Source organism: Drosophila guanche, unplaced genomic scaffold (genome assembly GCF_900245975.1).
Source record: "Drosophila guanche unplaced genomic scaffold, DGUA_6, whole genome shotgun sequence".
NCBI lineage: Eukaryota > Metazoa > Arthropoda > Insecta > Diptera > Drosophilidae > Drosophila > Drosophila guanche.
In genome coordinates this window covers 3,281,912-3,297,731 of record NW_022995749.1, presented here as the reverse complement: position 1 = coordinate 3,297,731, position 15,820 = coordinate 3,281,912, and the positions used below count along the sequence as shown (strand labels likewise).

Sequence of the window (15,820 nt, the reverse complement as noted above, 5' to 3'; positions counted from 1 at the left end):
AGTGATTCAATCAGATTCGAACCGATACTTGCCTGCTGCTGTGGCAATAATTGAAGGCAATTAAATTCATAAACTTTAATGATTTATTTTAGCTCTTGCGCGCTTAGCAGATTGAATTAATTCTTGGATAATGCCCAGACAGGGTGTTCCAGCAGCAGCTGAAATTGAGCAACAAAACGAAACTTTAGCAGCCCAGACTAGATCACCCAGTAAACATGAAACACTTGCACCTCGCACCATAAACTCATTTGTCTAATGGCCAGCCACTGGTCGAGCAATTAAAATAGTTTCTATTTACCACAAATGTTCGATGCAACACTTTTGTGCAAGAACAAAAAGAAGAATAATATTATTTACCATTGCGGAACAGTGGGAAGGGGAAGTTGCACCCTCTCGAGCGCCGATTGCATCCGCCAGCTGGCCCAAAGTCAGTCTCAAACGCTTCACTGCACCGCTGGGCAAAGCAGGGCACACCGCCCGAATGGTCAGCAACAAGTGTCTAAAGAATTTCAATGCCAGCGCAGTACAATGGAATGAAACGAACGGAACGCAGGAAACAAAATGTTGCGAAATATAATTTGGAAACAATTTTAGATCTCATATTTGTGGAATGTTTTTTTGAATATTATTTTATTCTGACCACCCACTGTGCGCTCGTTCGGTGATGCGAAGCGACTCGACGCTGGTGTTGCCATGCTAATTCCGATTCCGATTCCGATTGCAACTGCGATTGGCCAAGAGGCGAGTGGCGGCTGGCGGCTGGCTGCTGGCTAATTGCGTCATGTGGTGGTGGTGCAGGATTTGATTTTATTGTCTTGCTGCAGAGATCTTAATACAAATTACACTTTTAATTGCGATCGCTAAGAGCAGACCAGACGCTGCATTTGCCTAATGACCCCGCCCCCTTAATTATGTTGTTTAACAGCGGTGGCAATTAATTGAACATGATTTACCTGTGTAAGTATCAATGTGCATCAAAACAGAAACTATTCCGCACTTGACACCTGTCCCCCACGCGGTGTGGGTCGCTGCAGATGCAAATGGGCCCCGCCAGTCCGAGAGTGCAAATAACAGTAATTAAGCAAGGTACTGAAACCGACCAGGCCTTCATCGAATGTACGATATCTATTCGGTTTGGCATCTCAATTTGCATATGCTCTATGGCACAGCTCGTACAGCAAACCAAACAAGCCCACAAAGGCCAAACAAATTCTGGGCCAGGCCTACGCCCACTCCAGAGACAGAGTTCCCTACAGACTTGCATTCCGGAAAGGCTCTTGTGTGCAGATTTTGTTGCACACTTTTATTATTTATTTATATTTCTGCTGAAAGACATTTTGGCACTGGCTCGGAGCGTGCTAAAAAAACAATGAGTCGGGCCAAAGTGCTGAGCTTTGTTTGCATTTTCTTTCCTATGCTTTCAATGCGTTTCAAAGTTCCAAGTAAAAAGTCCCTGAATAATGCAATAAATAAACACAGATTTCAGAGTGATTTTCTGTACGAATTTAATGGAAATTTAAATCCTGCGCCAATGTTCTTTCACACCAACTACATTATTCCTAATCAAAATTGATTCTGATTGCATAATGCACGTTATTAAAATGTAATTAGTTAATTTTCGCACAGATTCGGATCTGTGTTCATGCGACTCGCAGCGGAGAGTGTGGCGCAGGCATGGGAAACCGTAATTACGGCTCGCAAATGGAGCTGGAAAGCTGGGATATGGGGCACGGCACTGCAGTGCAGCACAAATGTGTGGATTGCACTTGAGCCAGCCCACTGCTGTCGTCGGCTGCCGAGATGTATGGGAAAAAGCGAGAAAAAAAAACAAACACACAGACAACTGGCACCGACCGGGAATATAATTTATAATGTTGCGCATGCCGTAAAAATGTCAAACACGCCCCAAAATGATCGCCCGCCTCTACACACATCATGGTACATACATAAATGTATGTAAATATGTACAAATGTACATATATGTATGTACACTCGCCCTCGAGGGGGAGAGTTCAAAAGAGCAGTTTGCATTTGGTTTATTCAAATTAAATTGGCGTCGGGCGAAGCAAAACAAATTAAGTTGCCGATATGAATACGAGTGCTGTGTGGTGAAGTGTGCCACAGTGCCACAGTGCCGCATGCAACACTCACACACACACACACACCCACAAGCTGATGGCTGATTCGCTTATCGAATGCAAATAATCGAGCCCAGTTGGAGTGCGCACTCATTACGGCTCTGTGTCTCTGTCTATGTCTGTGCAAAACCATAAATGATTGTCTGTGTGAGTGCAACATCAAGATTGGAGAACTGCAAAGAAATGCTGCAACATGTGGCAACAGAAACAGCAACAGCTAGCTTAGCTAGCTGCCAATACCATTTTCCTCGTCTTTTGTTTTCCGCTGGCTTCTCCGGGCCGTGCTCTTGTTTTTGTTTATTTTTAATTTGCAAACTTTTCGTTTCGTTTTCCGATGCAGTTCAATGATTAAAGAGGCAAGCAAACGCCCAGAAATTGTCTGCCCATTTTTGGATATTTTTCCGATATTTTGTGCTCACTTTTTTGCAGCTCACATTTCGTTATGGCCCCCGTAGGCATGTTGTAAGCTGGTCATAAGAATTTTTTAATTTGATCACTCGGGCAGGTCTTGGGCGGGGCTCGACTCTGCTCTGCTCTGCTGGGCAGTTTTTGTTTTGGAAAGGCAAATCCCCGATAAGATCGTGCTGCCAGCCGTCTCCCAGGTCCAAATCCCGTGCCCAAATAATGATTGCTAATTGCTCAGTGCGCGGAAGTTCCAGCCAAAAGCTTTAGCCACAACTCACAATTGGAATGTCTTAGCCAGGCCGAAGCTGGCAATTAAAAATTGGTAACTGAACAGGCACACGCACACGCACACGCACACACACGCATGTACCCATGAAAATCGAAGCCAATTTTGGTCGAAAGCAAGGTCACGGCAGACATTCTTCAGTGACAAACGCAACCAAGGAAACGCAGCTACCGATCGAAGGTTACTCTCTCTCTATCTCTCTCTCTCTCTCTGTTTGAAAATGTTGCCTATGCACAATGGTGGGCAACATGTTGCTGCTCGATTGATACACATTCTGCGGCTGCGGTAGCTGCAGCGACTGCAGCTGCGGCTTCGGCTTTGGACCAGACTTCGGGCCTTGGCCAAAACCCGCTTTAAGCCTCGATTAACGTTGTAATTCGATTACTCTTTTGCCACATTGTTCTGCTCGGCTCTTATTGTGTGTCTTTGTTTTTGTTTTTGTTACAGTTGCGCCGCTGCTGCTGCTGCTGCTGCTGCTGCGCATTCGAATTCGCCGGCGACTCAGCCCGGCCCCCCCGACCCCTGTTCCTTTCTCCCTGTTACTCGGCCACAGTGTTCGTTTCGGCTGCAGTCTCTGGCGGTATATATTAGAGCCGCCAGCCAGCAGTCAGCACAGTTCGTTAACAGTCCTAGTCGTGGTTCTAGGAGGTTCAACCAGCGTCCATCGACCCAGTGCTTAGTGTCGTGTCGTGTGTAGTTCTCCTGCAGTAGTTCACCCCCAGTGTGTCCTGTCCCTCTGCAAAACTCCTTTTTTTCGAAGCTCAACTTTGTGATTAACCATCTGTGAAACGAAAATGAAGCCATTCGTAAGTACCCGATGTAAACGCCAAGCCATGAAAAGGATAAATTCGTGCCAAGGATAAGCGAGTGGTTCAGTGTCTGCTGAAACAGAAGTAGAGTTAGGCACTGTATAGGATATGTGTTGGCAGGACAATAGATCTTTTCCCTGTTAAAACAAATCAAAAACAAACAGAAATCCAATTCACTTTCAATCATTGCTTTAAGCTCTGAATTTTACATTCAATCAAATGCCACCTGGGCTCCATCCGTTGTTTATCCTTCAATTACCTCGGCCATGTCAGGCACACAGCAAACCCACCACACGGCAATCCATCAGTTGCCATCCAAATGCTGCACAAAATCCCGCTGATAAGCCGTTGACATGTTGCATGTCGGACAGCTTAGCCACCCTCCGTCCGCTATCTGCCCCCCACCGAGCTAAACCGTTGCATATCGAGCCGCTCACCTGCTCTCACCTGACACATAATACATAATCGACCCGCATGCAGCATGAGGTAACATCTACGAGTACGAATTGCCTGAACCAGTATCTCGGAATCAAATCAAACGGTTGCGCTTGAGAGCTCCCAAAAGGCGAGGCTAGAGCTGGGCGTGTGTGGGGCTGGGATGGGCTGCCAAGAGGTTGGCCAAAGAAAGCGAAAGCGCAAAACGTAAACCATGTAATTAGGTTAGCAGAGCAACAGCTGGAGAGGAGAGCACTCTCTCTGTGTGTGTGTCACTTGGGCAGTGGAAACGGGAAAGAGGGCGGGGATCTAGAGTAATTATTGTCGCGCCAGGTGGCGATAGTTACGTCTTTGGCTGAGATCAATCATGAGTCATGACATAACACTTCTCTCACCTCTCTCGACAGTTGATTGCCGCCGCTCTGCTCGTCTCGACGGTGTCCGCCTCGTTGCATGGAGCCGTGTCCACACAGTACCAGCACCTGGACCCCCATAGCCATACCTACTCCTACGGCTATGCTGATCCCAACTCACAGAAGCACGAGACGCGCGCCCACGACGGCACCACCCGTGGCTCATACTCCTACGTGGACGGACACGGGCACGTGCAGTCGGTCTCCTACACCGCCGATCCCCATCACGGCTTCAATGCCGTAGGCACCAACCTGCCCCAGGCTCCTCATGCCGCTCCCGTCTACGCTGCCGCCCACGCTCACTCCGCCTATGCGCCCTATGCGCCCTATGCTCATGGCATCCACATCCCCGTGCTGACTCACGGCGGCGTTCCCGTCGACACTCCCGAGGTGCAGCACGCCAAGGCCGCTCATGCCGCCGCTCACGCTGCCGCCGCCCACAATGCCGGAGGCCATCACCTGTACAAGCGCTCGATCTACGGTGGAGGATGGTCCTACGGAGCACCCGCCCATGTCCCACTCACCCACGGCGGAGTGCCCGTCGACACCCCCGATGTGCAGGCCGCCAAGGCTGAGCACTATGCCGCCCATGCCAAGGCTCTGGGTCAAGTGGCGCATGCCCATGGCGCTCCCGTCGAGACTCCTGAGGTGCAGCACGCCAAGGCCGCACACTTCGCCGCCCACGCTGCCGCCCGCTCCGGCCATGTCGGTGCCCCCATTGCCCACGGCAACTACCATGTGCCAGTGATCCACAACGGTGTTCCCGTCGACACACCCGAGGTGCAGCATGCCAAGGCTGCCCACTTCGCCGCCCTCTCGCAGGCCTCCGCCCACGGCAGCAGCGGACACAGCTCCTGGGATGACGGACGCTACGACGGTCGCTGGGAGTCCAGCCAGAGCAGCCACGGCGGCTATGCCGGCGGCTACGCGCACAACGGTCCCATCCACATTCCGGTGATCCACAACGGTGTGCCCGTGGAGCCCGCAGAGGTGCAGCATGCCCGCGCCGCCCACCTGAACGCCGTTGCCGCTGCCAGTCATGGGGGAGCCGGTGCCCATGGTGGCTACTACGGTGGAGCAGCTGGTGGCCACGAGGACGATGGCCAGTACCACAGCCACTACGATCACTACTAAACGGAAGACCGGAGTTTCCGCTGTATTCGTGCCAACGACATTGACGATGACGAGACGAGCATATCTCTACACATTCTGCCTGACATCCTTCGTTTCACTCTAACCGACTACCGAAGCCAGCTAGCATATGCAAATGTAACTGTCACTAACCTCTAGCAGCATTCCAATCTATTCTTTGTCTCTTTCTGTTGCCACTATACGCACACACACACAAACGCAAAATACGGGAGATTGAAGCCACCACCTGCAAGTGGCTTCCTTGCCCGTTAAGCAACGATCGAGCCTGACTTGAGTCCCAGCTAAACTGTATCCAACCTACATCTTACAAGTCTATCAATCTACTCTCCCTTCTAACTCCTGTTCTCCTGTTCTCCTCTTCTATTTGTCTTTACCTTTGTAAACTGTTTTCTGTATATTTCCTTCCTTACAATTTCGTTTGAGAAACGCTGTATGAGTATGTTGTAAATAACTGTTGTAATCTTTATGTATCTGAACAGATATGAATCTATATATTATACGAAACTGCAAACAGACAAATAAACTGCAAAAATGTATTTGATCACAAGTTGCCTGCCTCTATTGATATTTGAAGTGATTGAGTTTGTGTGCGACAATACCGTTCTTCTTATTGCAAATTATCGCCGAGCTTACACTACTCCAAAAAGTAAATCGCTTTACAGTTAGGTGCAGGGCACTTAGGAGAGAGCGAGAGGTTAATAGCAGCTTGGGGTTGCTGCTAAGCTCAGGCGAAAGAAAGAAAGAGCGCGAGAAAAGTGCAGAAACGAAGAAGGTGGGATGGATAGACGAAAGAACGGCCGCCGCCGCCGCGCTTAAGCTTATGCCAGAACAATGTACAGTGAAGTATGTAAATAGCGAACAGCAGTGATGATTTAGTTTGCTGCAATTTATGCATTTTTCTAGTAAATATCTGGCAGGGACTTCAGCAGTGCACTCTTATTCGGATTTATTTAAGCTTGTGGTGCATATTCGTCTTGGTAAATACTAGCATGTGCTTGGTTAAATTTGCTTACAATGTGATTTCTTTGGCTGGTTCATCTTTGAGAAATTCCACTTCTCCCCCTGCTGTGGGAGTTTTAAGCTCTGGCACACATCTCCATCTCCGACGACTTTGCTCGCACACCACACATTGTCGGCATTGACTGCATTGACAGGGGGGGGGGGAGGAAGGAAGTTTGAAAGGAACATAAATATTTGCAATGCAACGATTGAAGTTTGCATACACTCACACAGGCGGGGGCATATATGTATGTATGTATGTATGTACATATTTGTGTAAGTGGTGGGGGGAATGCCTGGAGCGTGGTGCTGCACGGGGCATGTGGCATGACACAGAGAGTGAACAAACAATCAATCAATGCGGTATGAGTCTTGTTTTTCTGCCGTCTGCAATTTGTGTGTCTTATGCGGAGAATGTGTCACTGGACTTGGGGGGAACGGAGCTGCCATCGGGCGAAGCTGGGCAACAAGTTTTTCTCTTTTTTCTTAACATTTGTCAAGGCTGACATGGATTCCCCTCCATTTGGGAAGTGGCATCTGTGGGATATGGAAGGTCGAGTCGAAATGAAATGCCTGCCTGTGGGCCATAAATTCAAGTGCAACCTTTGGCCCAATCAATAGCCTTGGCAGTGGGTAGGAAGGCTACCGGCAACTAATTAAACATTTACAACAACCCACGGCTCACACGCAAAGGTCACATTCACTGCCAACAGAAAGTGAAAATGTGGCCGGCGATTTTCAATTTTCCACGCATAAACCACCGAGCACCCCTGCAAAGAAGGCTTGGCCCCGGCCATCGTAAATTTTGGATGGTGGCCCGCAGGGACATGGGATCGGTCGCTTACTGCCTGCCATTTAATTAAGCATGCATTGGCATTTGAATTTACTGCAGACTGAAACACTAAGTGGAATCAGTTTTGGAAATACTCTAAAATGTGACCTTCAGGGGAGCAGGTGCCAGGGGATGCCAAGACGGCGGTTACTGACCCGGCTGTTAATTTAATTATAGGTAGGCCACCGAAATCGGTAGTTGAAATTGTTTAAATTGCGATTGTGTGGCTCAGAATGTTAGCCAGCAAACGGTAGCCGGTGGTCCAATCGACCAATCGACCAATCGACCGCCCTGCTTGCCACAAGTGTCTGGGCGTGTCCGAATCCAGTCAAAAGTGAATGTGCAGCGGCATTGCTGTTGTAGCTCTTTTTGCCAAATAATATTATTGCAATTTCTGCCGTTGATTTGCACAACACGCTACCCCTGGCATACCACTTCTCCCCCACTCCGCGATTTGAGTCGAATTGAAGAATTTCATTTGCATGCCAAGCAGTTGGCCAAACTGAATCCATTATGGCTGTGGGGGCCAGAACCGTGGCCATTGTGCCATTTGGCCCTCCAGTCAGGGCACCAAACCCCAAACCCAAACCCAATCTGGCAGCCAGCAAAACGCCTTTTAGTCAACAATCTTTAAAATAACAAAATTGGTAAACGATTTCCTGCCCTGCCATTCTTTTGCCGCTGTCTTTATTTTGTTTTGCTTTTATTTTTTTAGCTTTTATGTGGTGGGCGTTCTTTTTGCGGTGCATTTTGTTTTGCATCAATTTAATTTATGGTTGAGGCGTTAATTTATGGCCTAATTGATCGGATTTGAATACGTGTTGCAATCCACAGAGTCTCTGGCAATTTGTACTAGACAATGTATGGATAGAGATATGCCCAAGTGCGGACAGTTAAATTATTTTCTTTCTGCCAAAGTAAAGCGCAGACTTTGTGGTAACTTCATTTTCCAGGATGCTTTGTCACAGCTGCGATATGGCATCAAGCACCTAACAAATGCATTGTACACCCGAGACAATTTTTGGATGGAATCATTGTTGCAAGGCAGATAATGCAAACGGGACAATTCAATTCTCAGCACATTTCGCGCAATTTGTGGCACAAAGTAAGCCAAAGCGGAAGAGCACTCACTCACGTCCTCACGATGGGTTAGATTTATGACACGGATGGCAAAATAGAAGACGCGTTGGTGAAATGTGAACGGAAATGTGTCCTCTTTTGACCTTTCTCCTTTCCGCGAATTTCCCTGCTGCTACAATGTAATACTCGATGCTATATTTTGGCGCTGGCTTTCACCGTTCAAAACGAACAGAATCTCATCTGATTGACGTGCATAATTAGCATTTTGAAATCCCCAGTGTAGGAGGTATGCCACAGCCATGTGTTAATTGCATTTGCCCACTCTGCTGTCAAAGCTTTTGCAGAACAAAACATTTAATTGGCCTTGATGTCGATGTCGTTGTCGATGTCCGTGTAAACCATAAATTCCCTCTCAACACACACTTTTCGTTGCATACGAAAACCCACCTGTGTGCGGTTTTGGCCATGCTTGTGGGCAATTCTTCATTAGAAACAATTTATTTTATTTTATATTGACAGCCAAAATAAATCCTGACGAGAACTTTAGATGCTCGTATTTTTATGGGAAAATCTAAAGCTTTAGCTTGAGGTAATTTGTTTGTTCAGCCAAAAGGCGTGCTTCACTTTTGGTTTATAGATCCATGTAAGGCATGTAGAAGTCAAGTAGAATTGCTGTTTGGAGGTCTATAAGTTCTGACGCGTTTAAACGCTTTAAGCAATGTTCCTTCTCCCCATTTTCTTCACGTGTTAAAATACTTTTACACAAACTTTTCACACCTGACAATGACAAAACACGCGCGCAGCAGCACAAGCATCCAAAATTGAAGCAGCAAAAGAAAACGAAAATGAAACCGGATTTATCCTTGCAAAGTTAGTTGCATGTAGAAGGCATTGAATAAGTAAATATTTCTTCCAATTTTATGCATTTTTTTGAGCAAATTGTTTGGTTTTTTGCACGGTGCGCGTTCTGTGGCAGAAGGACACGAAAAATGTCACAACGTTTGACCTTTTCCTGCGCTTGATTACAAATATTGAAAATTGAAAGGAAAAGCTGTAAGCCTCCACACTGTGTAATCGAATTTTAATATTCGTTTGCTTTCAGCTTAAGGTACTTAAATGTGAGTTCCAAAAACATTGACTAGACCTAAGACTAATTGGATGCTTAATCGGCCATCAAAAAGGTAAGTGGGAAGTGGCAGAGGGGTCGGGATTGCAGCTAGATAACGTGGCTGTAAAAGGAGTAGAGTAGAGAATTGATGAATCATGCACTTGCTCCTGCCTTCCAAAGGTTCTTACACTTACATCAAGTTCACCTCCGGATCGGGCCAGACGGGGGCTGGGACGAGAACGGCGTGAGCTATCGGCAGTGGTGCGGGTTGGGCTGCGGCGCCTCCTGCGCCGGCACCTCCGCCAGCGCCATTGCGTGCTCCCTTTCCACCTTTGCCGCCTTTGCCACCCTTGGAACCATCAGGACCATCTGCTCCGTCGGCTCCATCGGCGCCGTCTTCGCCGTCGGGCTGTGGTCCAGACGGACTGGGCGCGCCCGGCTGTCCAGTCTCTCCGCTCTGACCGGATGTGAGAGTTCCTCCTCCACCGCCGCCGCCTCCAGCACCACCGCCTCCTGCGCTGCCATCGCCCCCCGATCCGCCAGCACCTCCAGCTCCACCAAGAATACCGCCAGCCTGTCCGGCTTGGCCTGCGCCTCCAGCTCCTCCTCCAGCAGCAGCAGCATCACCAGCGGCCGCAGCTTCGCCGGCAGCTGATCCAGAACTGTCCGAGCTCAGGGAACCTCCATCATCTGAGCTGGCGCTTCCATCTTGACTCTGGCTGAGCTCTGGCTCTGGCTCACCCTCCAACCCAGGCTGTGGCTGCCACGAGCCATCTTCTGCGGGTCCGGGAGGCTTGTAGGAGCCATCATCCTCTGGTGGTGGCGGTGGAGGAGGTTGGACTAGCAACAGAACTGGTCCTGCCTGAGAGATCAGGTAGGTACCAGCCAGGGGCACAACATGAGCTGCTCCTTCATCGACGAAATGAATGGCCAGAAGGCCCAGCAGCAGCAACAGCAACTTCTCAGAGGTAAAACCCATTCAATGAATGCTTCTGTTCCCTCTGTAGAACCAATATCAAGCTTACCGCTGTCGTTCGCATCTTATCCAGAGTGTAGAGAACAGATTGTGGCAAATCCCTTTGCGTCCGTGCTAGACGGTTTCTATGGTGGGACTGACTCAATTTTGCAGGCCCTGCTGCAGCTTTTATACGATGACAATGGCTGCTCGGAGCTTCCGAGCGGAGACACTGTCTATACATGGAAGCAGCTCCACTTTGCATGCCTGGCAGCTGGCATAAATCAAGTGCTACCAACGCTAATTGCAGCAACAACAATTACGAGTGAGAATGATATTGTTAATGTGTGTAATGTGCACCAGAGGCCAGCAGCAAGTACGAGCTGGAAAGACGATCAAAAGACGCAGTTGGAATTACACCTGAACTTGGCCTCCCCTGCTGTTCGATTGATAGTCATTGAGGGATTGAGTCGGGGTGCAAAACAGGGAGTTGTCCTGCTACAAGTACAGGATGGACCAGGCTACAACGGATATTTGATTCATTGATTCATGCTTGGGTACTTTTAATGGTGGATTTCTCTTCCTTTCTGTGCATGTTCGTATCTCCATAAACTTCCCGCTTGCAGCGCATTGTGGCGGTCAGCTAGACCGAACCCACAGCATCGAGACCAGACCAGATTCTTGAAATTTCTAAATGTTTAATCTGCTAATAAATAATTGAAATGGGTTTTTAAGTACATCGGGCCGTGGAGCGATGCCATTCATGGCGATGAGGCGTCAGTTGGCACTCCGAGCTCCAAAGGGAGGCTGACCCGTTGGCGGTGCAGACCAAGTTGACTCAATAGCTGGACTGGATTGCATGCGATGCTGTTCAACCGGTTTTGCCCTGTTAGCGCGTGGCAATGTGTAACACAGTGCTGGCGAAAATTAAATGCCTCAGCAAATGAACTGACAGCGTGACAGAGAGAGAGAGAGAGAGATGGAGAGAGGGAGAGAGGGAGAGAGTGAACGACAGCTCCTTGGGGCTCCCTGGATACCTTATAAATGATGTGAAACTATTAAACTCTGCGCAGCTTCAACTAAATCAATTAAGCCAACATCCAGAGGGGGAAACTTAACAAAGTAATGGCAACGAGGCCATTATCATCATCGTCCTGTGACGCGTTCCGGTGCGCAGTCTGCCCCAACCCTTGACTCCCCATCCTAGCATCCTGGCATCGTTAGCATTTAGCAACACAAGCAACAACATTATTCACAGGAGGAGCAGAAGGAGCAGAAGGAGCAGGCCTAGCAGGGTGTGGCTTGGAATGGCGTTCCGGAAAGGAGTCGCCGGGAAGCAAGTTTTATTTGGCTAGCCGTGCGTCGCTCCTGGCATGTGTGTGTCTACGCGTTCCTAAGAAAGTTTCTGCCAATTAGGAGTGCGTCAACTTAGGAGCGCGTGAGGCACGTGGAATTATGCCCAGCAGTTCGTTCGCTGTGATTCATTTTGCGGGCACTGCAGATATGCGAGCCTCGTGTGCGGCGCCACACGATTAATCGATTAATCAACGCGAAGACGCACCACAGATGCAAACAATGCGCTCGAATATGTTGCCCATAAATGGCTCCATTCAGGCTCCATCCATGGCACACACTTCGATGCTAGCCTGGGGCCGCATATAAATAGTTTCTCTGCTGCCGCTTTGGGAGGAGGGAGCTCCTCCATTTGTTAGCTGCCTGACAGACAGGCCAAGTCAAGTCTCTGTCCCCGTCGCCCAGCCATTTGTATGAGCATGCGAAAAGCTCCGGGACAACGACTTGTGTTTGTGTGTGTCCCTCCCCCTACGTGGCCTGAATGATGGCTGGGATGTGGCATGATGACCGCACGAGGCGGAGATCGAAAACAGTTTACAGAAATGATTACCACTGGGCGAATGCGTAATGGGCAATGGGGCGTATGTGTGATGTGCGAAGTTCTACGAGTGCAGTCTCTGACTCAGAGTGTGCAAAGCATGGCCCAGAACGGAACTGAATTAAACTGCCATATACGTGGATTACAGCCATCGTGGCGGTTCGATTCAATTAAAGAAATGAATTGGAATTGCTTGTTCATTAAATATTTGTTGCGATTGGCTGAAGGTTTTCAAATAAATGTGAACGGAAACGGACAGACGCTCTGGCTGTGTGACTATGATTTATGGAGGAGCCAACGGAATCGCTCACTGAAATGGGATTCATCAAGGTGTACCTTGAATGCCTTTGCACCTGTAGCAGCAGAAGGCGGAATCATCAATAATAATACTCCACGCAGAACACACAACCAGACATCCTGGACAAAACCCCGCATTAAATTCACAATAAATCAAAGGAGCTGTTATTACAGTTCTTCCTCTTTTGTGGCAGTGGTGCGGAGTGTGGGCGTGGCTGTTGGCCATCTAACCGCAAGTACATTGACCAACACTCACGGCTGTGATAATAACTCATAAAAGCAAAGCGAAAGACCCCCCACTGACCGCGAGGGAAAGACAAACAAGTGACTGAAGAGCTTACACACAATGTGGCCAAAAATGGTTGGCTTTAATAAAAGTTGCAATATTTTTATTACGTTTATTGAGCGCCACAAATTGGCCCATTGTTGAGGCAGGCTGGTCGGCGTTTATGGCCATATCATAAAGGCATTTGTTTTTGTTTTGTAGTTTTTGATTTCATTGCAATTTTCGCCAGGCGGAGCGGAGTGGCCTCCGCTGTGTTTTGTTGCCTCGTTTTTCCCTCGATTTTTTCTTTATTTCTATGCGCCCGACGCGTTTATTGGTTTTCACGCCATGGGCTAATGACCAAAACATTTACGAGCACAGTTGGCGCCGCCACGGGCCATCCAGCCATCCAGCTAACCAGGAACCAATGGACCAAACACCCGAAAAACGTAACTCGACACTCGTAATGGTGGAGTCGAGCCTGGTTTTGCTTTAAGATTCTGCTATTGCCATAACCAAAGTGAGGCAATTTAAGCGACGTCAAGTGTTAAGCCTGATATTTCGATTGAAATCCCTCGAATATGCCATAAATACTTGTACTGCAGCCCAAGATTAAGGGACTTATGGGCCTTCTGCCTGCCTGCCGCCAGCTGGTCTGGGCTCTATTTTCTCCAGTCCTGAATCCCCTTATCGGGCAGAAATTTCGCCTCTTTGGCGTGCAATTTACGCACAGACCATTGACGCCAACGGAGCAGCCAGGAAGCCAGGGAAGGGTGTGGCAGGAAGTGGCATAAAGGGGGAAGCGAAGTTTTCATAAGTTGAGCTGAAAAGCGGGGGGAAAACCCCACAGGCACGCCTGGACATCATTTCTGGGAATGGAAGCTTACGCGACACTTTCTCAGCCTTCTGCGCTTTTGTCGCGGCATTGTGCGGTGCTGCTGCTGCTCCGAGTACTTGTTCCAGCTTCATCTTGTCATGTTATGTAATTGGTGTTAACAGCCACAGAATCCACAATCTCAGCAGCACTCGGAATCGGGAGAGGCATCGCCATCGCAGTCCCAGTTTCGCCCCGGAACAAAAGTCATTTATGTAAACGGCTGCTGTCTGTGACAGGCAAAAGGAAAAAACTAAAAGTACAGACGAGCTGCCGCTGCTGCTGCTTCTACTTCTTGTCTTGGCGCAGTCCTTGATAATTGAATGTATTGTCCTTGGAGTTTTCTGTGTGTTTTTGTGCTATTCATAGAGCAAAAGATGCTCCGGCTCGTCGCCCATTTGCATAAATGTCTGCCGCGGAGGCAGACAACGAAAGAGACCCAGGCCGTGACCGGGACCCACCCAGAGTCAGTAGACTATTTTATCTATTTGCTCTATTCATAGGGTTTCGCCATTTATGAGCATTGCAGATTATTATTGGGGCTCCTCTCCCATTACGGTTCCAGCTGTCCCGCTCTCTCTCCACTGATGACTCAAATGCCAAAAGAAACTCGATTTCGTCATCGAAAAGGGACAGGGAGTGGGAGTGGGACTGGGACAGGAACAGAACTGAAACCCAACCTGTTGATATGGCGACAACTTAAGTTTCCCGACTGCTTCAGCAGTACTTTCGATGAGTCATCGGGCAAAAAGTTCAAGCAGCCACAAAAACTAGCTTCAATGGGAATCTTTTTTTATATTGAGAAACTTCTACGCATCAGAAAAGGACATTTCGGTCTATATTAATATTTCATTGATGGCCAAATTGTGCCTTGGCATCGATAACTAGGCATAAATTTACTGGGTTCCCATTCCTTTTGGCTTCCTTGTAAGAATATGTATTTTTTTGTTTGCCTGTTTTTTTTCTTTTTCGAGTTGAAAGCTTCCCCTGAACGGCTTGCCTTTATTTACATACATATATTTATGTGCATGCATGTACATACGTATGTATGTATGTAAAAAGTCTGGCTTCAGTAAACAGACGCGGACCATTCCGAGAGAGCAGAGAGCAGAACATAGAGCATAAAGCAACTATATAAGGAGGCCTCATCGGTGGCAGAGTAACTCGCTGCGTTACCCAATTCTCAGTGCACGTTTGCTTGTCGACGCGGAAGGTTGGTTTTTTCAATATTTTTTTAAATGTTTATTTTTTCAGAACACAGGCTACTATTATGTAGCAAACTATTAAAAATTAAACTATGAAACAATTATTAAGTGTTTTCACATTGCCTTCAAATGATTAATCAGCACACTCCATTGTCGTTGCTCTCACACTTACAGCGAGAGCCCTTTCAGTCGCACGTTTCACTCGCACTAGTCCATAATTTTTTCCGACGAGACCTCCTTATATAGTTGTTTTATGAACATAGAGGAGATCGCGAGAACGAGAGCGAAGAGCCTGTCAGAGAGCACGCTCATAATTGCGTACATTTTTTGAGTACTTTCTACGAGCTTAAACGTTTAAGAAGAAGGAATTAAATGGCTCGACCACTAAACAATCTTTTAAATGTAACCATCTCACACTTATGTTTTAAAAGCATTGTATTAATAGCATTCGGCTGGCATTTCAGTAACAAAGTCAACTAGAGCCCACAAGTGACATGCATAAATGGGTGGCCAGGGGGAGAACGATGACGATGTCAACTCAAGATCCACTTTTGGCTTCCTGGTTATTTATTGCCGCATTTGCCTCGCTCATTCACACAAAATGGCTCAATTTCGTTTCGGTTTCATTTCTGGCCTGTTATGCCTGTATGCCGAAGCCGAAGCCGAAGCCGTAGCC

The 15,820-nt window shown here is 48.0% G+C and overlaps 2 protein-coding genes across 2 annotated transcripts; one reads left to right on the top strand and one right to left on the bottom strand.

Annotated features, from left to right (window-relative positions):
- The first annotated feature begins 3,446 nt into the window (after window positions 1–3,446).
- On the top strand, window positions 3,447–6,185 carry LOC117585413 (histidine-rich protein PFHRP-II). Its single transcript, XM_034274886.1, has 2 exons — window positions 3,447–3,635; window positions 4,481–6,185. The coding sequence occupies exons 1-2, from the start codon at window positions 3,624–3,626 to the stop codon at window positions 5,618–5,620; spliced, it is 1,152 nt and encodes a 383-aa protein (XP_034130777.1). The 5' UTR covers window positions 3,447–3,623; the 3' UTR covers window positions 5,621–6,185.
- Window positions 6,186–9,611: 3,426 nt separating this feature from the next.
- LOC117585503 (PE-PGRS family protein PE_PGRS33) lies at window positions 9,612–10,791 on the bottom strand. The gene is made up of 3 exons (XM_034275001.1): window positions 10,683–10,791; window positions 9,852–10,615; window positions 9,612–9,778 (listed from the first exon to the last, which is right to left on the bottom strand). Exons 1-3 carry the CDS (start codon window positions 10,695–10,697, stop codon window positions 9,766–9,768), a joined length of 792 nt encoding a protein of 263 aa, XP_034130892.1. The 5' UTR covers window positions 10,698–10,791; the 3' UTR covers window positions 9,612–9,765.
- Window positions 10,792–15,820: the final 5,029 nt, after the last annotated feature.